At 36.5% G+C, this 25,550-nt stretch overlaps 1 protein-coding gene across 4 annotated transcripts in view; it reads right to left on the bottom strand.

The window, feature by feature from the left end:
• CNTN3 (contactin 3) overlaps positions 1 to 25,550 on the bottom strand; it is a 367,094-nt gene that overhangs the window by 47,574 nt on the left and 293,970 nt on the right. For all 4 annotated transcript variants that reach the window (XM_073230921.1, XM_073230922.1, XM_037019362.2 and 1 more), the window contains 2 exons: positions 18,291 to 18,418; positions 15,435 to 15,610 (listed from right to left, as the gene is read on the bottom strand). In XM_073230921.1, the coding sequence (XP_073087022.1) occupies positions 15,435 to 15,610; positions 18,291 to 18,418 (304 nt within the window). The remainder of the gene's footprint in view (positions 1 to 15,434; positions 15,611 to 18,290; positions 18,419 to 25,550) is intronic.

Below are 25,550 nucleotides of genomic sequence, written 5' to 3' on the forward strand. Positions count from 1 at the left end.
CGACTTTGCTTTCTCTTGAGGTAGATCTTCCCACATTGTGCTTGGGCTTTCTCTCATTATGGTGACTTGATTCAAGAGAGATTGAGCTGATGGGACAAGGTAGAGGTGCATGCCTTTTTATGAGTGAGCCTCAGCAATCTCATTGCATCACTTCTGCTGTTCTTTACTGGTCAAGGCAGTCACAAGGGTCTAATAGGTTTCAAGGGGAGAGGCACAGATTTCACTACTCAATGGGGAGGAATGTCAAAGTCATACTCAAAGAAGAGAAGGTTGGATAATGGTGCTGCAGCCATGTTTGGAAAACACAATTTGCCATACCCTTCCCTGTAATACTGCCTCTTTTTTGGGGAGCTGACCTATTTAGACTATATATAAAATGGTTTCCTTGTCCTCTCCTTTTTTTTGGTTCCTCCCATCAGGAGATCTGAGAAAGGGCAAACAGTGAGTTTGGGGTGTTTATTCACCAAGATTCGTCCTTGCAGGGTTGTTTTGAAAGTGTAGCAAGAACTCAAAATAGGAAAAAAAGAAGAAAAAACCCAAAAACGGATCTAGACACCTTTCCATTCATCTCAGGAGCCTGCGTGTTTGAGCCAGAGAAAGGACCCTCATGTGGTCAGAGAGAATAAAATGATATCCTCTCCCTGGAGAGTTGTTCCCTAAATGGATCACATTATCTTCATTACAAGAGCAGACCAATACAGTCCAACAGTTTTCCTGATATGTTCAAAGTGTAGATTCTTCATCTCATAGTCTGATTGAAGAAGATAGACAGACTACCTTAAATGTCAAATGTGACTGCCATTAGACTTCTGGTAAAGAGCATGATTTAAAATTTTAAAGTCAGTGTAAGAAAAATACAGAACCAGAGTGTTTACTGTAATAAAAATAAACCTCCTAAAATTTGATTTTTGAGTCTTAAATTTTTAATTGCACCAAATGAAGCATTTATTCTTCACTTTCTTATTCATATTCATATCAGTTAAATGGTATAATTAAATATTATGTCTTGCAAAGTAGAATGATCTTCTTTCTGAAATTGGAGCATAAAAATGTAAGCCAGCATGAACAATTACAACTCAATAATAAAAAAGGTAAATAACCCAATTAAAAATGGGCCAGTCACCTTGACTTCTGGTGTCTGGTTAGCATATAAGCAACTTAGCTTCACCAATCCATCCTAACAGCAAGTAAAAAGTTGAACAAACCGAAAATCAACAATTTCTAGGTCTGGCAGAGAAGGGAGGTCACAGAGAAAAATCAATGCCTCCGAAATTGGAAAGACCAATAGGTGAAAACAGAGAATCACAAGGTACTGGAGCAGCAATGCATGAGCAGAGGTTTTCACAAGGACTAGTCGTGGGGCAGAGAAACTGAACTGTATTTAATGAGTTTCTAGAGGCCCAGTGTGGACAAGCCTGAGAGCTACAACGGCAGGGAATCCAGTTGCAGTGGCTTCTCACACTTTTGTGAGTTTTACCTCCAGGAGCTCTACTGGGTCCCCACAGTTAACAGGGGAGAAAAATCCCCTTGCATTTCTGCAGAGGAAGAAAAGGAACCATTTTGAAATAAGCCAGAGCATTCTGTTCTTCTTAACAAGGTTTGCTTTCAGGAGAACTGTTTCACCATAGCCTGACTTGATGGGGTTTCATCAGAGCCTAATACGTCTTCTTGGGGGAAAGGAAATGGCCAAATCCTAGCTTTCCACATGGAGGAAGGGGAATATACAACCCTCCCACAATCGTGTCTCACCAAATGGGTGAGGAGGACGGTGAGAAGCACTGCTGAACTTCACAGCCCCGGCTCACCACAAGAATGACAGAAAGCTTGCTTTCCCCCCAACACCTTACTACTGCATTAGTGAAGGCCTGGTTACTGCAGTTCCTTTCACCTAGTTTACCATGTCTGTCTTTCAATAAAAAATTAGAAGGCATACTACAGGGCAAAAAAAAAAAAAAAGTTTGAAGAGACTGACTGAATAAGCAGCCAGAAAGATGTCAGATAGGGCAGTCATGTTGGAATTATCAGACCATGAATTTAAAAGAACTATGATTAATATGCTAAGGGATTAGAGTGGAAAAAGTAGAAAATATGCAAAAATAGAAGAGCAATGTAAGGAAAGATATGGAAATTCTAAGAAATAATGAAAAAGAAATGCTAGTGATCAAAAACACTGAAACAGAAATGAATAATGGTTTTGATAAGCTCATTAACAGACTAAATATGGCTGGAAAAACAATCTATGAGCTTGAGGATATGGTAATCAAATCTTCCAAAACTGAAAATCAAAGGGGAAAAAGAATGAGAAAAAAGAATAAAATATCCAAGAACTGTACAATTACAAAGCGTATAAGATGTAATGAGGATATCAGAAGGAGAAAAAAGAGATAAAGGAAAGAATACTGATATTTAAAGCAATAATAACTGAGAATTTTCCTAAATTAATATCAGATACTAAACAACATATCCAATAAAATCACAGAAAATCAAGCAGGATACATACCATAAAAATTTAGGTGTATCATGTTCAAACCTCAAAAAATCAAAGATAAAAACTAGAAAAAGCCAGGTTGGGGGGACACTTACCTGTAGGAAAAGAAAAATAAGACTTAGATTTAACTTCTCTTGAGAGACAATGCAAGCAAGAAGAAAGTGGGGTGATATATTTAGTGTTGAAAGAAAAATATCCACCAAGCTCAGATTCTGTACCCTCAGAAATTATCCTTCAAAAGTGGAGGGGAAATAGGTGAAGGGGAGAAAGAGGTACAAACTTCAACTTATAACATAAATTAGTCACAGCAATGGAAGCACAGCATAGGGAATATAGCCAATAATGTAATATCTTTGTATGACAACAGATGGTAACTACACTTACGGTGAGCACTGAGTGATGTATGAACTCTTGAATCATTATGCTATACATCTGAAACCAATATAATATTGTGCAGCAACTATATTTCAATAAAAAGTAGAAGACACACATTTTTCTCAAAACAAACATATTAAAGACATATGTTGCCTGTGCACCTGCTTTGCAAGACATGTTGAAAGAAGTTTTCTACAGAGAAGGGAAATAATACAGGTCAGGAACTGAGATTTATATAAAGAAAGGAAAAGTATCAGAGGACAAAAAAATGAAGGTAGAAAACTTTTTTATTTTTCTTATTGTTAATTGATCTAACATGTAACACTTTGTTCATAAGAATATCAATAGTAAATTTGAATATACATCTACATATATATATATATATATATGGATATGTATAAGTAAAATTAAAGACAGCGACGACAAAAGTGGCAGGAGAAAGGAATTAGAAATAGTTCATTATTATGAAGTACCTGCACTACCAGTGAAGCAGTATAGGGTTACTGGAAAGTACAGTTAGATTGTTTGTAAATGTATGCTGGAAACTCTAAGCTAGCTATTCTTTAAAAAGTAAAAGAGAAAATATAATGCATATGCTAACAAAGGAAAAAAGAAGGAATCACATAAAATGCTCAATTAAAACTTCAACAGGCTAGATTAAACTGTGGGAAACAAAAACAGGAACAAAGAACAAAGGCATGACTTAGAAAACAGAGGGATATGGTAGATACGAATCCAGCTGTAAAATACAAGTCGAAGATTTTTGGAGTGGATCAAAATTAAACCAACCACATGCTGTCTACAGGAAACACACTTAAATATAAATACACATATGGATTCCAAGTATATGGATGGAGAAAAATATAACATGATAATACTAATAAAAACAATAAGAGAAAAAGAGCTGATTTTAAAGTAATGGATGTTATCAAGGATAAATAAACAATTATACAATGATAAAGTGGCCAGTATTCCAAGAATATATAACAACCCTTAATATACACAGACTTAAAAAAAATAAATAAATAACCAAAACATATGAAGGGAAAACTGACAGAACTGAAAGAAGAAAGAGGTGAATCCACTATTATAATTCAAGAATTTAACAATGCTGTATCAAAAATAGATCTAGCGAGTAGAAATACAGTAAGGGAATAGCTGAACTGAATAACACTATCAGTCAACTGGCTATAGCTGATATCTATACACTATTTTGTTAAACAACAGCAGATTAACATTTTTCTCAAGCTCATGTGGAACATTCATACAAAAGTCAACTGCTCTCCTATATGCCAACAATAAGTGGAATTTGAAATTATTAGCACATTACTATTTACATTACCTTCCAAAAAATGAAATACTCAGGTATAAATCTAACAAAGTACATACAAGAACTACATGAGGAAAACTATCAAACTCTGATGAAAGATATCAAAGAAGAACTAAATAAATGGGAAGATGTTCCATGTTCATGGATAGGAAGATTCAATATTGTCAAGATGTCAGCTTTTCTCATCTTGATCTATAGAGTCAATGCTATCCCAATCAAAATCTTAACAAGTTAGTTTATGGATATTGACAAACTGAATCTAAAGTTTATATGGAGAGGCAAAAGACTGAGAAAAGCCAACTGCACACTAAAGGACAGAAACTAAGCTGGAGGACTGACACCTCCCAAGTCCAGACTTACTCTGAAGGCACAGTAATTGAGACACTGTGGTGTTGATGAAAGTACAGAAAAATAGATCAATGAACAGAATAGAGAACGAGGAGACCCAAATAAATATAGTCAACTGATTTTTGACAATGGAACAAAGACAAGACAATGGAGCAAAGACAGTCTTTTCTATAAATCATGCTGGAACTGGACATCCACATGCAAAAATTGTATCTAGACTCAGACTTTATACCCTTCACAAAAATTAACTCCCAGGGCTTCACAGACCTAAATGTAAAATGCAAAACTATATAACTCCTAGAAGATAACATAGGAGAAAACCTAGATGAACTTAAGTATGTTGATGACTTTTTAGATATAGTATTAAAGGCATGATCCATGAAAAAAACAATTGATATCCTGAACTTCATTAAACTTAAAAATTTTGCTCTGTGGAGGATAATGTCAAGAGAATGAGAGGTCAAGCCACAAGCTAGGATAAAATATTTGCAAAAGATGTATCTGATAAAGGACTGCTATTCAAGATACATAGAAAACACTTCAAATTCAATAGTAAAAAAATAAATAAATAACCCAATTTAAAAATGGATAAATGACCTGAAGAGACATCTACAAATAAGATACACAGATGGAAAATAGCATATGAAAATATGTTCAATATCATACATCAACAGGGAATTGCAAATGAAAATTACCACTATACCTATTAGAATGGCCAAAATCCAAAACATTGACAACACCAAGAAGAAAGCTGTGGAGCATCAGGGATTCTCATTCAATGCTGGTAGGAATGCAAAACGGTAAACCACTTTGGGAAGTCAGTTTGGTAGTTTCTTATAAAACTAAACTTACTCTTACCATATATTACTAAGTGAAAGAAGCCAATCTGAAAAGACTACGTATTATATGATTCCAACTATAGAACATTCTGGAAAATGCAAAACTCTGGATATAGTAAAGGTTATTGGTTGCTAGAACTGGGGGGGAGAAAGGACTGAATAGGTGGAACACAGAGGATTTTTAGGGCAGTGAAACTATTCTGTATGAGACTTTAACAGTGGATACATGTTATTATGCATTTGTTCAAACCCAAAGAATGTGGAATGCCAAGAGGTAACTGTAATGTAAGTTTTGGACTTCAGGTGATAGTGAGTAATCTATGTTGGGTAACAAATATGTTGCTATGGTATAGGATGTTGATAGTTGGGTAGACTGTCTGTGTGAGGGCAGGAATATACGGGAACTTTGTACTTGGCATACAATTTTGCTATGAGCCTAAAACTGCTCTAAAAAATTGAAGTTTGTTAGTTTGAAAAATGGGTCAGTCGTAAACGACCACATATTGTATTATTCCATATATACGATATATCCAGAATAGGAAAATATATAGAGACAGAACGTTGACTAATGGTTGTCTACAGCTGGAAGTGGGGAGGTGTGGAGCTGGAATGATATGGGTATGGGGCGCAGATCACAGGCACAGGTAAGTGTATGTTATGGATATTCATATTCTGGTGGATCTAAAGGAAATATAAACAATATCAAATGTATTACTGACTCTTTTAGAACTCTTAGAGATTTAATTTACAAGTATTTGTAATAACTGTGCAAGCACATAATGCAGGGGAGGCACGAGAAGGCAGTACAGCACAGAGAAGACAAGTAGTGACTCTATAGCACCTTACAATGCTGATGGACAGTGACTGCAATGGGGTGTGGGGGGGGGGACTTGATAATATGGGTGAATGTAGTAACCACAATGTTGCTAATGTGAATCCTTCATAAGATTGTATATCAATGATATATTAATAAAAAAATATAATAACTTCAAGGATTTGCATGTGCTGGTATACACACAAATACATTCACAGGTACATAAACACACACATTAATGTTTCTTTGATGGTAGCTTATGGTTCTTAACTGGTTAACAGAAGGGGTAGGAACAGTAGTAGAATCCTAGTTATGTCCTAAGATCGATGACAACTGATGCTCCCTGCCCAGGAAAAAAAGTCAAACCCTAAGAATTGGAGTGATGCTATTCTTTTGGAAGTTGTGGGAAAACAAGATGATGTCACAGCAAAATTTCTCTAAAATTTTCTTTAAATATCAGTATCTCCCCAAAGTTTCCCTCCCAGTGGCATTTGCCTCTCTACCTTCCCCAAATTTTCTTTTGTAACCCTCTCTGAACACCAGTTCTAAAATCTCAGTATCCTTCCTCAAGCTCCCACAGCTTGTATATCCAGTAAAAATTTTCAACTTTTATTTCACAAATAGTATAACGATAAACAAAGTTAACAGAAAAGCAACACTCTGAAACAAGATATTTCCAGTGAATTAAATGAAGATATAATTAGGAGAATTGAATACATGTAAAATAAATTTCTGCATTTTAATAGAAGAAATGAATAAAATATACAAAATTGCAGTTTCTGGAATAGGGAATCTATATGGTGAGACAGGAAATGGCTTGTGCTTAATGTGAATTTGTGTCTATGTGAAGGATTCCCTGCTATGACTTTAGAACACTGTCTTATGGACACATGAGATAGATGAGATAAAATTCTGATGTATGCAAGTGCCAATTTCATTACTTTGTCTCTGGCAAAAATAAAATAGGTCTTACCTAGCTGGTGGTTTTCTTGAGGGAGTTTGTATTTTTTTTTGTAATTTTTCAGTCATTATAATTTAAAAATTTTTTTAAAAATGAACATTTTTCTATACAATAACCCAGGAAGCTGGACATTTGTGAATTTTTCTAGCTAGAAATAGAAAGGTAACTTTTTCTTTTTCATTACTGCAGAAGTAATCTTGCGTTTCATCAGTCTGCAGTCAGCATGAAGTCCCCAAATTTCTTGATTTGGAGGAATCAGTTATAACTTTAAATATCTCTGTAGTATCTATGTTATTGATAAGCAAATAGAAAGATTCTCAATCTCATTATTAATCTGAGAAATGAGAAGTTGGTGATGAGATATCACCTTTCAACCATCTGGCAAAATTTTTTTTTAAAAGGGAAAAAAACATGTTTGGGAAGGGATTTGGGCAAACAAGTGCCCTTCATGTTCTGCTGATGGGATCAGAAATTTAGCTTTCCTGGAGAACAACTTAGAAACAATGCTACCATTTATGCTGGTAGCGGTCTACCACCGCCACCAAGAGCCAACAGGTGTTTTCTAGTACTTGATACATTCCTCTGAATAGATTAATATTATCACCTCAGTTTTACAGTTGAGGAAACTGAGACAGAGAGATAGAGATCAACCATTCATAAGAGAATTAAATAGGTTTCAAAAACTGGAATTCTAAATGTAAATTTTTTAATGATGAAACTACATTTATAATCTCAGTCAGATCCAACAATTCTGAACGAGAGCAAATACAACCAGAAAACTCTGGGAATTACTGCCAAAGTGTCATTCTTCTTTCAAAATACTATTAACTGTTTTTTACTTTACCTGGTTTCTTATTTTAACCACTCTCAGAATTATTTAAACTGCAATCTGATGGACCATTATTTTAGAACCATGGAAAAATCTAAGAAAAATGAAAAGCCTTACATTATACAGCTAGTTTAGTTCATCTAGGGGATTGAACTATTATGATTATTTCCCTTCCTCTCTCTCCATCCATCCATCCATCCATCCATCCATCCATCCATCCATCCATCCATCCATTTGTCCATCCATCCGTCATCCATCTTATTAACAAAATACTGTAGTTTTCTTTACTTAGGCCTTGTGTACTTGCACAAATTATTAACATGGATTTTATCTTTTGAGGGAGGTTTTGTCCCATTACAACTTTTTTTTGGTTATTGTGGATACATAAGAAAACTATTACTTTTTGTACATTTATCTTGTATCAAGGTAGTTGAGTAAACTCTGATTTAAAAAAAATGGAGTTGATACTATTGGGTTTTGAGTAGCCCAAATATCATGCTGTTCTTAAACAATGGTAATTTTGTTTCCTTATTTCCAAAATTCAGCCAGTTATTCCTGTTCATTCCTTTCTGCATTGACCTAACCATCTCCAAGTGGTTTTAAAGTAATCATGTTTGTGTGTACTTTGTCTTGTTGATGATTTATATAAAGTCATTCTTGCAATTTCCCTTTAAAGACATTTTTAGGATGTAGAGAAAGTATTTTACTATTCCTATAATAGACCGTTAATTTGTTGAACATCTTCTAAGTACCCATTAAGAATATTGTGGTCCATTTTATTAGATCTATTGATAAGATCCATGCATATCTGCTAGAATATCCCCCCGTAGTAATTTGTGAGGGATTATTCTTTTAATATAATATTCAGTCTGGTTTGCTGAAATTTCATATAGGTTTTCATATTACATTAATGAAATTGATTTCCATCTATTAATCATTTGCTGTAATGCCAGGTTTTACTCTTAGGAATATACTAGCCTTGCAAAATAAACTGAAAAGATTTTCAACCATTTATGTTGTCAAGTAGTTCATGTAATGGACTCATCCATTTCCTGAAAACTTGAAAATAAATTGCCAATAAAACTATCTAGCCCTAGAATCACTTTGGGGAGGGTAGTGATTGTTGGTATACATGTTTTCATAATTATGGACTTACTTAGGTTTTCTAATTCATATTAATTTTCATCACCCACATTTCCCCAGAAAATTTCCACTGAATTTGTTTCAATTTAATATATATGACTTGAACATAGAATGCTGTTTTTTTCTTCCTTTCTTTCTTAACTATTGCATTCTCTTTCTTATTCTTAATTTTAGTTTTTTTTCCTTCATTGATATTCTCTAGAGTACATCTGTTACTTTTTGACATTCTGCCCATGCCATTTGTTCTTCCATCTCCTTTATATATGATACTTTTGCTATATGTTTCCTGTTTTTATAAGGGTGTGAAAAGAATGAAAACAAATGTGTATTTTTCCTCTTTGAAGTATCTGTTACTTCCATTATGACACAGTATCAAAATTACCTTTTTCTAATTTTTGGCAAACTGATCTGTTGGTTGAAAAAGGAGCTCTCAAAGCCTATAGAACAATTTTATTTCTCATTTTTTTCTTTTCTTTGGACTTGATGTGTTATAATGGAACATTTTCTTGAGTGTTATGGTTTATGATTATTATATTATGATATACCTTTATGATGAAGCAAACGTTTGACAAAATAAATTTAACTTTTTTACTCCTAAGGGTGACTTGAATCATTATTATTTTTTAAATTAATACTTATTATCCTCTCTCTTTTGTTGCATTTGACTGATAAATATTTGTATATTTTGCATTTATAATCCTTATATTTATAGTCATTGTTTTTGTTGTAACTCTAGTGTTTCTGTGGGTTTTTGTTCAAGTTATATGTTGCTTGGTTGAACTTCCGCTAATCTTCTTGGAAATGTAAATCTTACAAGGTTTCCACTAGGGGTGGACTTGGACCATTCACCTTAATAAACATTTTATTTGATAAACACAGCCCTAGAATACCAATCACACTTTAAGTAGGAACTGAGCCTCTACATGCGTAGCTAAACAAATGTTGAGTTAGGAGAATAAACTCACCTTCAGTTGTTCTGTGTATTTCCCTTTAACCAACAGGCATTGGAGAATACTTTCTTTTTCACCCCAAACTAGCATTGTGGGAGAAGATGGGCTTCAGAAAAGTGTGTTCAAGATGAGTAATAATTCTTCTCATCTAATCCCCACTCTGATAGGCTCATTACTGGGTATATTCTCTGAATTATCTTTCCAAGTCAGCTGATGTTTTGAATTTGGACAAGACAAAAAATTCATAAGATACTCCAAGTTGGAGATGCTTAAAAACTCAGAATATGACCGTAAGTAGTGTCCGGAATGAGTGCTTTGCCTCATTTAGATGCATACATAACCTTTAGCACAGTTTTGCACTGTAAAAGAACTGTTATTTTCAAACTTTAAGTCCTCATATCCAAATAATTGCAGGAAATAAATCAAGTCAAAGCAACCATATTGTATTACTACACATAAAGAATTACTTTTCAAAGATACTCTTCTCTACCACTGAGAGCTAAGAAGTACATCCAGTCTCAAGCTCATGAGTTGCTGCTGTAACTAAAGGGAGATTGTGCCTGTGGAGATAAATCATATTGAAGTCAATGGGTCAAATGAATGGCAGATTGGCTGTCACTGTTAAGCCTTTTATTATTTCCAGTGACTTTTATCCATATACATTCGAATTCACCATAGGTTTAGTTCCACAAAATGTTTTTAAAGCTGTACACTGTGGTTCTACACATTCTTCATTTCTAAAGTACCTGTCCCGCATCAAAGCATATCCATTTAACCACTCTTACAATATACAGTGAACCCTTGATGTGTTTAGGTTCAAAGTTTTGTATTTACAGTGAGCCGCCATCATCTAATATGTCAAGGTCCAACTTTAGCTTATTAGGCAAGCCAAAATTATCCTTGAATGTTTTTAAAATCATGCTTAAATTGCCGGCCCCAGACCTGCAGGTACCAGCTGTAATGTTCTTTTGAACTTTAGGCTATTATCTCCTTTCTCCAGTAGAAGCTCAGGTACAAGTATAAGTAGAGAAAGAAAGATGTTATTCAGGGGTGGATGATGGAATCTCTTCCCCTTCTGTCTCTTTCTCTTGGTTGTGTGCATGCAGTGGAATTCTGTATAAGAGGATGCTACTGTATATGTGTTGCTGAGCCTGTGTTTCTTATCACTGCCCATGTACATATGTAGAATCAAAATGTGTGTGTGTGTGTATGAGTACATGAATTCTTACCTGCATATATATAACTGTATAACAACATATCCAGATACAGACAAAAAGAGGAAATACTATTCCAGGAAGAGAGACCAATGCATGCAAAACTCTCATGGTGAGAGGGAACATGACAGATACTAAACAATGGTGTGAAAGAGACCAGAAAAAGAGGATCAAAGTTAAGTGACTCACTCACCCACAAGCATCATCTAATAAGCAACAGAAACTATGATTTCTAAGTAGCTGAAGACAATTGCCCTAATTCTCTCATGCCACACCATGCCTGTAACTGAGATGTGCTGGGCACTTAAATTAAATCCTTTTACTGTTATTATTTATATGACTTTGTTTTGTCCCATGGGCACAGGCTGAAGCTTGTCTTTGGGCCATAGTTCTCCTTTGTCTTAGGCCAATTTGCCTAAGATACTTAAGGTCATAAGCCTTTCTGAATGTATAACTGTGCAGAAATCTGTGACCAATGTCACCACATTCCTTTGGCATGATGTTCAAGTGTACACAGTAAATCTGATCAAAATTTTTGGAGATTTTTGAGCTTATGGATTTTTTTTTCTCAAAAGGTATGTGCGTGTGTTTTTCTTTTACAACAAATGAATGAGGTTTGAAAACCCAGTGTAGTCCCAGTGACAACTGGTTGAATCAGGGGGAAGCTCTGCACTAGATTTTCTGTTTTCTAAACCAACCCTCCCCTTCTTAAAACATGGTTTTTACTATCTAACTTTCTAGGCAACCTTCCCACTCACTTCCCAGTCTCTTCTCTCACATTTTGCTGTTTTTGAAAACAGGGAATATAGCTGTGAATATCCTGGGAGAAAAGACAAACAGACTTTCTAGGTATTAACGGGAATGCTGCAATGAATACACAATTAGAGGACAAGAGTTGTTATATGATTCCCTTCTCATGCAACAGAAAACCAATTTACTTAATTGCCTGTGCTTAAGGGTAATGTCATCTTGTATGGCTTACAGTTTTATACTGATGGGAAAATATTAAGTTACTAATGGCACAAGTCAATAAAGAAATTCATAGGCCATGAGCTAGCATATTAGAAGAAGAACAGAACTGTCAACTGATAGTATTAATTTATGAAATTTCATAAGGGTCAGATACCTGACCTTATACAGGGATGACCTTACACCTTAAGTAGAACCTATCAGTAAAGCAGGGACAGTTAAGTTATATCACACCTCAAATAGTCTTAGCTCCAACCTCCTCTTACAGAAAGTAACCTAGCTCTCAGTCTTAGTGAGTGTTACCTTCAGAATGTTTGATGCATATTAAAATCAAAATACTTTAGGTTTCTCATCTTTCAACACATATTTCTTTATCATTAGCTAAGATGGAGAACATTGTATTTGATAAAATATGATAGACAGTTTAAAACCCTGCAGATAAAACATAAACACAATTATCTACATTATACAGCAAAGGTAACTAATGTTTCAACTCAAATACGTTTTGTAAGAATTAAAGTGAGGACCTAAAAGCCTGGTTAGAGGAGAAGCCTTCTCCAAATTGGACAAAGGGCAACATTTTAACCATTTCTCCTTTCTCTTGCCTTCTCTCCAAGAAAAGGCAAATGATAAACCCTGAGTATGCAGTAGAGTCAGCTGAGAATACTGGCATATCCCTTTTCTTACTGTGGTAGAAGAAATCAGTGATGTTTTAAGAAAAATTTGGGTATTTAAAGCAATAGTGAAAGAAAAATCGTTGTAGCAATTGGTGAAAGCCTTGGATCAGTCAGTTAGGGAAATTAAGACTTTCTAAAACAGAATAAGCCTGATGATAGAAAACAGAAATGGCAGTGACACTGTACTAAATTGTGGCGAGGTATCTAAACATCTCCATATTTCTTTCCTTAAAAGCCTCTCTCTATCAGTTTCCTAGGGCTAATGTAATAAAGTACACAAACTGGGGGGCTTAAAACAACAGAAATTTCTGCTCTTACAGTTCTGGAGGTCAGAGAAATCAAAGTCTCTGTCCAAATCTCTAGGGTAAGACTCTCCCTTGCCTCTTGCAGCTTCTGGAAGCCCCAGGCACTCCTTGGCCTGTGGAAGCATATCTTCAGTTTTTGTCTGCACCTCCACATGGCTGTGTCTGCGTCTGTATTCTTTCTGTGTGCTTGTGGCCAGACTTCCCTCTTAGGAGGACATCAGTCATATTGGATTAGGGCCCATCCTACTCCAGTACGACCGAATTGTAGCTTAACTAAATATTATCTGCAGCAACCCTAATTCCAAATAAGGTCATTCTGAAGTACTAGCATAAAGGAAAACTTCTGTATCCCCACCCCTCTACTGTCAACTACTACACTCACTCAGAACACACCACAATACTCTGACAACACAGGTGTGTTTATGTATGTGTTTTCCACACCAAGCAATTCTCTGACACAAGTTGGGTGTCCTGTAATTCAATTATATTCTCACACTACAGACCCGGACTTAATAGGAGATCCCACAGTTCAGGGCTCAGCCCCACAAGACTATCCCCATTTTGGACACAAATTGCAAGTCTCAGATTGCCACCTGCACTTTTGACCGATAGACTATAAACTGGGGTTTCCATGACTTTCTCCTTGGGTCAATAATTTGCTAGAATGGCTCATGTAACTCAGGGTAACATCAACATTTCAAAGTTTATTATAAAGGATGTAACAAAGGATACAGACAAACAGCCAGATGAAAAAGTACATAGGATTAGGTCTGGAGGGTCCTAAATGCAGGAGCTTCTGTCCCTGTGAAGTTGGGGCATATCGCCCTCCCAACATGTAGAAGGGTTCCCTAACCCAGAAGCTCTCTGAACCCCATCTTTTTGGAATTTTTCTGGAGGCTTCATCAACAGGCATGACTGACTAGTCCCTCCATCCCCAGCCCCTCTCCCCTCCCTGGAGGAGGGAGGGTAGGCTCAAAGTACTATGCTTTGAATAGGGGTTTGGTTTTACTGGTGTCCAGCCCTCATCTTGAAGATATCCATGAACACACAAAAAGTCACCTCATTACAACAAAAAGTACTTTTATCACCCAGGAAATACCAAGGGTTTTAGGAGTTCAGTGTCAGGAACTGGGGGCAGAGACCAGTTTACTCTATTATATCACTATTAGGCATTAGGACTTGACCATATCTTTTGTAGGATGCGGTGAGTAGGGTGGGGGTTGGGGGCACAATTTAAGTCATAATGTCATCCTTTTAAGCTGCACATATCCTTATGCATTAATACACCTATGTTTACATATACATATATTTCATGAGAAACCTTTGTCATGAGACATCTTTGTCAAATGCATCAGCTGAGTTGTCCATCATGTTTTGTCCAATGGACAAAAACTCAGACTCTATTATGCACCACTGACATCTTAGACAAACAGAAGGAAGCTTTACCTGGGTCAGTGCAAACAGGGCTCTAGGGGAGATGGGTCATGTGATTCTGGATTCACAGACATGTGACCACATGTTCTCAGTCTGGGCAACTGACCAACACTAAATCACCTCCTAGTAGATCTCCTCAAAGTGTTCTTGAAATCTGTAATTCTTCCTCACATAGAACCATCACAAATGAGGACACAGAATGGAATATTAGGAAACATTTGTGTTTTGGGGACAGATCTAAGTTCTACCACTGACTAGCTCAGTGACCCTAGGCAAGTTAATAAACCCCACATCCTTAGTTTGTACACTTGTAAAATGAAAATTCTTATAGCTGAAGTCCAATTCAATTTCAAGGATTAACTGACAGGAAGCTCTTGGCTGGACATAGAGGAAGCACTTAGCATATATGACCACATTAAACTTCATAGTAAGTACATCATGTTCGAAATAAAACACTTGCATGAGAAAATGTTCCCTACCATGTAACACTAATGACAAAATTATCATGGAAAACATTATTTCATATAAATACAATGAACATTGACTCTAATTAAAACTATAACTCATCGTTTGAAGTAAATGTGCTCCCTTTCTGTTAATTACAATAATAAAGTTAGCTCACTATAGAATAGAGAACCAAGACTCACTCACAGAACAAACATTTCTCAAGCATCGCCTGTGTACCAGATGTTTCTTTGGGAACAATGGATCAGAGCCACATGCAACGGAAAAAGTGGGAGGAAAGTGGTACAACTTACCCCACCAACTCTCTCAAAGTGAGATCCGTCTTTCTTAAAATCTGTGAGGGCCCCATTGAAATACCAAGTAAACATGATGTCTAAGAGGGGGTCGTGTTTCACCTGGCAGGGTAAAATGACGCTTTCGCCGACAGAGACATCCATGTTGGATGGTGCCAAAGTTATTCTCGTTGGTTCTATTGGGGAAATAATAAAGATTTAAGTAAACCTTCAGCATTTTTATTTTGAGGAAAGCTACTGTCACGGGCAGACTGTTAATCTAACATATTGTGTGTATAATTAAGTCTACATGATTAAAAGAGACATTTAATGCAGAACTGTAACACATTTCAATGGATCTATAAATTCTTGTTAAAAGAATTAGGATATCTGAATTTGCAGGATATATGCATTTAAAATTGAAGTCACCTGTAAACAAGAATTATAATAGCACTACAAAATCAATTTTTAACTTAATTTTATTGCTTTGTGAAATACAGGGGTGGAAATAGAAACTACTGTATTTCCGGTACCTTTGAATGACTAGGAAATGCATTACTATTAAAAGTTTAATAGATTAATACATTTGAAAGATTCCACAGAAGATGTTTAGCATAGGTACAATAAAAGGTATACTAAGTAACAATGTTAATTAAAGTCTGTTTTTCCACCAATGCCAGTGTCCACAGGTATATTTCTTTCTCCCTGTCCTCCCCACATATTTCCATTTGTTGTGAATTAAACTTTTTTTTACCCCACTTTCCCATTGCTACTCTCCATTTCTTGGCTCCATGTTGCAGAAAAGTCTTCAACACAATCCATATATATATGCTGTCTACAACTCCTCTGACTAAGCACCCTTTTTAATCCATGCTAGTCAGGCTGTGGTCCCCCCAACCCATTTGCTTTCACCAAGGTTCCCAGTAATCAATCAGCTTGCTGCAAAATACAGTGGCACAGTTTTCCAGTTTTCCATCTCATCTTACTCAACTGACCTTACAGCACCATCTGCTACACCTGATCACTGTCGTCCCCTCAGAACATTTCCTTTGCTTGCTTTCTGGGACACCAAACTTAGTTTTCTCCTTGCATGCTCATCAGTCCTCTTCTCTCTCCTTTATGGCCCCTCTTATTTTCTTAAATCTCTTAATGTTGAACTGTCACAAGCTTAGTCCTTGGTGTTTCTTATTCTCTATCTTCACTCATGCTCTTGGTGATTTTGTGTACTCTTTTCTTTTAAGGAACCTATCTATATACTAACACCTATAAATATGTATTTCTATCCTCAATCTCTCTCCCAGGATCCAGATTCATATACTTGGAATACCTACTTGTGCTGTGATAGATGTAACTGTTCACCATTATTCTTAACACTTTTGAATTCAGGCATAGCCAAATGCAAATGCTTTGGCCAATGAACTGTAAGTAGCAGTAACATATGGCACTGACAGGCAGAAGCCTGGAAGAACTAATGGGTAATTTAATGTCCTTTTTCTTCTTCCTCAGTGATGGGCAATGTGCCAGACAGTGGAGACACTGAGGCCCTTTCCTCCTGAATGAGGACAGAACAGGTGCCCCAGACTTGCAGCATGAGCAAAAAGTAACTGTCATTTTAATTCATGGGATCTTGGAAGTGTTTGTTACTGCCAAAATACTGTCATTTCATGTGCACATAAAGAGTCTAATCAACAGTTCCTACTCAACGCATCCAAGCTGAACTGCTGATCTTCCTCCTCCCCACACCCATGGAACCTCAGCCTTTCCCATCTGTCGTTTTGACTGTCGTTCTTCCTGCTGTTCACCAAACATACTGCAAACATCCTCATGTCCTTTCTTCTCTTGGACCTCACCTCCAGTTTGTCAGCAATTCCTGTTGACTCTACATGCAGAGTATGTACAACTTGGACACCTTCCATGAACTCTTCTACAGCCGCCCTTATTTAGGCCATTATCATCTGCCTGATGGCAGCGATGGTCTCCCGAGAGCTGTCCTGCTTCTACCCTACACTCCGTTCTCAATGGAGCCACTACAGGAAGCTCTAACAATCTAGTTCACATCGTGGCATTCCTTTGCTCATTAGCACCAGCCTCCACTCTTCACTCCAACTAAAAGCTGAGGTCCTAACAAGGTCTACAAAGCTCCTATGTGATTGTCCCCAAGGAATCCATTACTTAACGCCTTTGTCTCCATAAAATTTTGGTCGAAATCTCTCTTGAGTGAAGCCTACACAAATCACTCTGCTTCTGCTCCAACTTACCCCTCCCATATGCCACCCTGTATTTTCTCAATTGTTTGAAATGTTTTTCCTTCTAATTACTTCCTTGCTTTTTACGTATACTACTTGTTTTCTTCTCTCCTCTGTTAGGAGGTAGGCTTCATTTCAGCAGCATCTTTATTGGCTTTATCGGCTTGTGTACTGACATAACCCAAGCACCTGGCACATAATAGGTGCTCATTGTTTTTCTCAAATGAACAAATAAACAAAATACATCCACCACTCTAAGTGCTCTAGTGCTATCAAGGATTATTCCATGGAGTTAAACATCTCCAGAAAAATCCCACAAAGATTTTGAAAAAGAAGTGCATCCAAAAGATCTGCCATAATAGAATAGCATAAAATAAAAGGAGCTCATCAGCATATCTTACTTGTAATACTTTTCCCCAAAATGCCAGCACAGTAACTAATGTGTCCCCTGGTGCTGTGATGTATAAAAATATATTAAGAATTGGTCTCTTGATTTTCACCTGTTAAAATTAGTATAAATGCAAACACAGATTCTACCTTCATGTTGTGAAATGCATATTTTTTTCTTTGGTCTTCATAACATGCCATGCGGTATATCTCCTATAAGGCGATCTTTAAGACATGCACCCACCTGTCACAACCAAGTGTGTAGAGCCATTTGCTTTCCCAAACTGGTTTTCTGCTATGCAGGTGTAAGTTCCAACATCAGCTTTAGTCACATTGGCTATTCTGAGTCCTCCATCTTTTAAAAGAGAAATTCTAAAGCAAATACAAATTAGACAAGTAAGTGTAGTAATTTTTTTCCCAAATAAATAGCAATATTTTTTACATAAGCATTACCTTAAGCTAGTATTATTAAGGCAAAAAGAACCAGCACTTAGCCTTCTTGGAAACAAAAACATATATAAAGTAAATTTACACACAGATACATACACAGTTGAGTAAAAAAAGATGCTTTACCAATTTGAACATTTTTGTATATTTTCTGGCAACACTGATTAACAATAATTACTTAGCATTACACCTAATTTTGGGGGTGCTTTTTATCAAATCAGTATGAAATGTTTTCCAAAAAAATATATAGTATGGTAGATTACAAATGGGTTAGCCTTATCAACTGGAAGAAAATAAAAAGCAGACGTGACATTCTCCTTAAATTTGAAACAGTATGTGAGAATATTTGCCTTTCAGAATGAACATAGGAGAGTCAAACGCTACTCAATATAAATTCAAAGTTTGCAAAAGGACATTTACATTGTCACCCATGAGCTACTGCAAGGAGTCTGGGCAGCACAAACGAACATCGCGTTAGTTTCTGAGCATATGCTTTACACCCTTAACCCTTTGCCTCCAACTTCCAGGGCATGAAGCAGACAGTCAAGATACTGAGGGAGCTAGGTGAGGTGCAGGATCTCAAACTCAGTCTCTAAATATCCAAGATTTTTAGGGGTTATCAAAAATGTGATTAGTCTGAGTTTATGTCTGAGGGATATATAAAGTATGTATTTTATGTTTTATACACACTCACACAGAAACATATTCCTTTAATGGCCTGCTATGCGCTTTCACTTCCACCGTGATTGTATTTTCTTGAGTGAGACAGTCATGGTGGAAGCACAGTCACCACCCCATGACCCTGATAGAGCTATGCACGAATGTTTGCTGCTCATGGGATTTTTCTTTTTAATTAATCAAGGTATATTTAAAACAAAAAGGTATAAGAACAATGGCATAGAAAGTTAATCAGAGAACATGGAGCACTGTATTTAATCAGATTAATAATTTAATCTGAGGAACAAAACAGAAGGAATACAAATGCCAAGAACTTCCCTAGGAAGCTGTAAAAAAAAGTACTGTATCTGATTTCCTTCATGGAGCTCTGACCACTTGGTTGGGGGTCAAATGCAAAGTGATCACTTTTCTAAGAGATTATTAAAGAAAGACCTCTTTAGCTTATCAGAGAACAATCTTCTTAAATAGTGTGGAGTCATAACAGAAAGAGGAAAACGTGCAAAGAGACACAAATGAATGAAAACTTAGGATCCGGAGATTGTTTTTGAGAAACATGGGAGTAAACTTAAAGAAATATACATTTAATCAATTCTGCTGTACCCTCCCCTCCCCTTCTCTGGCATCACACTGCCTATAGGAGCAAGACTGTATCCTAAGCCTGAGACGGGTTCTCCCATCAGGGGCCACCAATCTCTACTGCACAAGACCTCATAGATTCTACCCATTGTTTGCTTCTCTTTGATCACACGTCTTCTTTTAATTTTTATGCTTCTTGATGTCTTAGGGCTTTAAAGAAAAACTATTCATGGTGTCTGTTAAATGCACATTCAACTTTCAGATTTTGGTCACTTCCCCAAACCCCTAGGTTGGAGAGATCATCCCATAGTTGATGATACTTCTTCTGTGCTTTCTTCATAGCATTTGGCAACTAATTAATTATATATTTGTGTGCTTATCTGGCTAATATTTTTCTCCTCTAGTAAGAGCAGAGACCACAAGCTCTGTGGAGGCAGGGAGAATGTCTGGATTACTCACTACTTAATTCCTAGATCCTTGAATTTTCCTGGCACAGAGTAGATCCTCAAAAATAATGCTTTTTAAGTGAATAAATGACTGTATGCCTTTAGAGTTATTATAGAAGATAGATTAGTGAAGGCAGATTAAAAGGCACTGAAGACTTTACAAATTCTAACCAACTAAATTCAGAAAGTGTGTAGGTTATTATATACACACTTATTTATGTACATATAGACACATATATACTTGTGCATATGTTCCATATATAAATACATGTGTAGATACATACATATATATATGGAACAAAGAAAGATGAGGCAGTATGAGGCTAGATGAAGAGAATTTAAAAATTACTAGGGGAAGAGGACTGAAAATGTGCTCTTAAGGAAGAAATCAAGAAAGAGGGAAAGACTGAAGATAAGGGGAGGAGAGTGGAAAGGAGGGAAAAAGAGTAAAAGAAAACATTGGGAAAAGTCTCAGAAGGAATATAAACAGACACTCTTTCTGACCCATTCTAACTGTTGATGCTCGAAAAATATTTGGCCATAAAACCCAAAAGGAATAGTCCATCTGACCCACATCATTGCTTAATGAATTTCACCTAGATTACTATTAAAAAGATGTGCAGATTTGCTAGAGATCTTAACATGTAAAGCAAACAACTGGAGATGGTATCAGAATGTCTTGAAAATATTTAAATAGTGCATCAAGATAACCTGCTCTTGCAAGCTCCAGGAAGCTGGGCCACCGACTATTTCTGAGATCAGTAGGCCTGAAAACAAAGTAAAAATATCTCTTGCTGACTGAACAAATATTCAGCATAAGCTTAGAGCTTCTGATTTGGGTACCACGGAACAGAGACAGGCAATTTCAGGTATTTTCATATGCTGTGAATTAGTGTAGCAGCTAAGCTTTCACACAAATATAGAACTATTAGAAATGTTGGAAGAACAGCTAGAAATCCTTTAGAGCATGAGGTTTATTAACTCTAAATGCGCGAACCTATCCTTATGACTATGCTGAGATAAGGAGGAATTTAAAGGCAATGCAAACACCTTAGGAATCACACAGACTGCAAAACAACATATTGACTCTCAAAGAATGTAAACTCTGTATGTTGTAAAATTTTGAGCTAATTGGGTATTTTTTTCCTAAACTGGTTCTTCCATTAGGTTCTAAGAGGCCCACAGGGCATTGCACGCAACATAAAAATAAACAATATTCAGTAAATGGATGGAGTAATTGTTTCTCAACAGAAAACCTTCCATAACCTATGGTTCCCTACAGAGATCCGAAGTGAAAATTTTATACCACTTCACTATAAATGAAATTGCTTTCTAAGCTTTCTGGGAACATGTTTTGCTGAAAATAGGTAGAGCTGAAAATGTCGATAACAATGGGCGACTCCAGTCTTGGCACAAACAGTTAAATGAAGATTTTTGAGATTAACATTCAGTAATGTGGTATCCCAGTTTGCTTTGAGAAATGTGCAATTTAAACCACTGTGGCATTTTAACTCCATCAGTTTTATAATGTACCTTTATATGTACCCTTTAATTCATCTTTATTTTTGTAGTTAGAGGTTAATTATTTCACTTAACTTTGTGCAGTCTCTGGTTAGTTTGGGATAAGTAAACTTAATTGCTGTCAGCTACTCTAATGGTCCATGCTGTAACTCAGGAATGGCACTGAATTTATGACTGTTAAGAAATTCTGTTGGTTGAGAAAGTAGACTGTTGTCTAGGCAACACTGACCTGCACTTTATGATGACATTAAAGTACACATAATAACAGAGTGTGTTTTAGAGTGGGAAAGGTGTGGAGTATTTTGCATACAAAGCAGGATTTCTGAAAATATTTTCTCCCCTTGCCTGCATTACGGTAATACATTCAACTTAAATTTTAACAAACATGGTGCAATTCTACATTTTCTCAGGGAAGTACATCTCAGTGGAGATGAGATCACATGAGATTGCAATGATTAAACTGCTATATGGAAAATAAAAATAACAAGGCTCTTTTGGACTTCACTTTCTGGGTACTTTTATAGGAGATGGATGGTTACAATCAGCTGTAAGAGAAAAGTACTCACAATGCATATGTTACAGGATAAATAATGACAGTTAAGAAAAGCAAATACACATTGATGAAAACGCATGAGAAAATAAATGTCAGAGAAAACAAGCATACAATGTATGTCCTCAGTTACAACTCCTCTCAGTCCCATGTCCTTGGTGAAATAACTTCTGCCCCAGGGGTTCAAAGATAGCCTACAAACAGTACTCAGGAAAATAATATTACAAGTTTCATTCTTTTAGCTATAGTATTTTGGGTTTTCATCTTCTAAATTCAACAGTGTTAGTTTAGTAATTTATTGGTTTAGAAAATCCCCAAAGATTCAGCAGTTAATTATCCTATTTTTTGGAGGGAGAACCTGGCTAATAATATGTAATTTTGTTATTTTGTGAACACACACATTACATGGAACAGGTATCTGAGGTCCTAGAGAAACAGGGCTTGACTCCACTCTATAGCCTAGAGAAATGTACTTTCTTCATAGCAACCAACATTTCTTCATGTTCATAAGAAGAGGATCAACAATAAAGGAACGTTTTCATTACTTTCATAAAACCTTTCCAAACTCATACCTATCATAACAAATGCATGTGGAGCTAAATTTATTGTTATGGCAGTGACACAATAGGTTTATTTTGCAAATGGGCTCAAGCTTATAGAACACAAGGCCCTTAAAAGAGGATTTCCAGTTTAAACGGCTGCATAAAACTATTTATCTAAGTAATTCATGAGACCAAGGCAATAATCCATTTGAAACACATAAATCCTCATACAATGGGGTATCTGCAAAAATGATACTCAGATGATTGAGGGAGAAAAACAAATACAATTCTGTGATGGCTAATGTGTTTTAAGAAAACTTTGAAGGGAATACTTACTAAGGTTCAAAGGGCCCCATATTTGACACTATTTTCTGCCTGAGAGATTCATGAGTCAAGTCAACAAGAATGAAAATGTCAGCTCTATTACTTATGTGATGGATGAAGCTGGTGCAAAATTGCCTAAGTGAGCAACCATGGTTTCCTGCTACTTCATCCCAGAATCAAGCAGACCGAAACTCCCTGCCACAGGTGGACAACCAAGGCCCTCCCGGTAGGGGCAAACTCCTTTACTGCGTGGTACGGGCCACAGCAATACAGACTCATTCTCTCCAGGCAGGCAGACACCATAGGGAAAGAAGGAAGAGGGGTGAGATACAATGTCAAGGTTTTCCACCCAAATTCAGGAGCTGGACACTTTCTCTGAGAAGGAGCTGAAGAGAGACCCATGTTTCTCCTATAGGTGTCCTTCTTTCTAGAGACTAACAGTGTTGGAATGGAGTTCACTTCCAAAAACAATGCTAACAAGATACAGTATATGCAAAAGGAAATTTTTGCTTAGTCAAGGGATGCAGAAGGTGTCGAATAGGTTTTGGTTGCCCAGAACTGATTTCCTTTTCTTTGGTAATCAGAAGTGGTGTTGTTTTGGGAATTATCTTCCTCTACTGTATGCAGTCTTTGTAGGGCTATGATTCAAGGTCCCCTGTCCTATCCTAGCCGAGGAGTAGATATGCGACACGCAACAGTGTGTCAAGCTTCACTGTGCTCCATTCATCATCTGGGTGACTCTTTAAAATATCCATTGCTCGGTCCACTACCACATTAGGTCTGGGATGGGGCAAAGAATTTACATTTACAACAAGTTCCCAGGTGACTCTGGTGCTGCTGATGTGGGGACTATGCTTTGAGAAACAGTATTCTTACCTACATTCCTTGGATTCTCCATTCTCATACTGTGATTTGTGACACAGAGATAAAAATAATGGTTAGTTTTTCATTCCAGCACTCTGACAAGATTGTACAATCCCTTCAGCCAGGACTCTGGGAGTCTTTCAGTTTTCTGTCCATTTCTAAGACAGTGTCTGCAACTTACCTAATAATTCTGTGTAATATATTTGAATAACTTGTCAGCTAGAGTTCCCAAATCCCTAACAGTCAGAAGCTACCAAGAGTTGGTGTCATGCACATAGTATTTTTTCAAGAAATATTTATTGTCCCAACCAATATGAAGGACTCATACAGAAGAGACAAACTTCCATAGAGAGAGGACAAGGCCCTGATGTTGAAATCTTGCAAGATAGAATGGTTTGGCCCAACTATTCCAATTCCATCATCCTCTTTTGTAGATATTCATCAATATATAAGTGGCTCATTTAAAATCGTATGCAATGTTTATAACCTTTCTGGGACAAAAGTTTTTGTACAGAATTTAATATTTGAACAGTCTAACCACTCTCTCTGCAGAGTAAATAACACACACATAAAGAACAATTACAGTAACAGATTTGATAAAATTCAGGATGAAGTCATCTGAGGTTCTGTGGACAGCAGGTTGACAGCTGTATCCCATGACACAGTAATATGTTTGGAACCTCTTTGTCTTGAGTGCTTCAGTGTTAGCCATCTTAGACATGCTGTACTGAGATTTTGTTTTATGATTATTGTGTACATTTTGGTGATTGGCTTCTCTAAAATTATCTTGTGCAAAATTAGAGTGGAAATGTTGCACAGCTCAAGAACGCAGTCTTACATCACACATTCATTCACACATTGGATTGGATCCCAAACTGTTTTCTGAGAAAAATCTCAGCTCTGGTGCCCTGAAATTTCTTGTCCCTCCTCGATGTACAGATGTGGTTATTATCTATTCAGACACAGTTTCTGGTGAGCCACCACACCTTTAATAAGATGATATAAACTAAAATACTAGTTCAATTGACACTTTATGTATTTGTTCATTTTCAGAGCATTACATTCTCTTCACCCCAGATTCTTGACAGTGAAAATAACCTTGAAATAATTTCTTGTCCAAGCTTATTAAAAATATACATGTGAGAAATGATATTCATAGATTAGCTAGAAGAAGTGTGGTCTATCTGTTGTTCAAGAGACTTGAGTCTTAATCCTCCAAGTTACCCTTGGATTATGAGAAGTAAAAGAAATATACTTAGAACTTTTTGAAAATACTTCATTTTATTTTAGGGACATTAGCTGTTGGCACTACATTACTCAACATTCTCTCCATGACAATCCATTGGATTTGGACATACACATCTGTATAATTTTGCCTGGGAATGATTGAATATCTCCTTATCAAATGGTTTCATTTTACCTTAGTGACATTGTGGATTAGGTTCTTCTCTGCTTATTTTTTAGCAGAAAGCTCTGAGCCAAAATTGAGGATCTCAACTAAGTGAATGGATCTGTTGGCATACATTCTGTAAACTAACCTCAGACACTCATTCTAC

The sequence above is a fragment of the Manis javanica genome, chromosome 3, assembly GCF_040802235.1.
Source record: "Manis javanica isolate MJ-LG chromosome 3, MJ_LKY, whole genome shotgun sequence".
NCBI classification, from domain to species: Eukaryota; Metazoa; Chordata; class Mammalia; order Pholidota; family Manidae; genus Manis; species Manis javanica.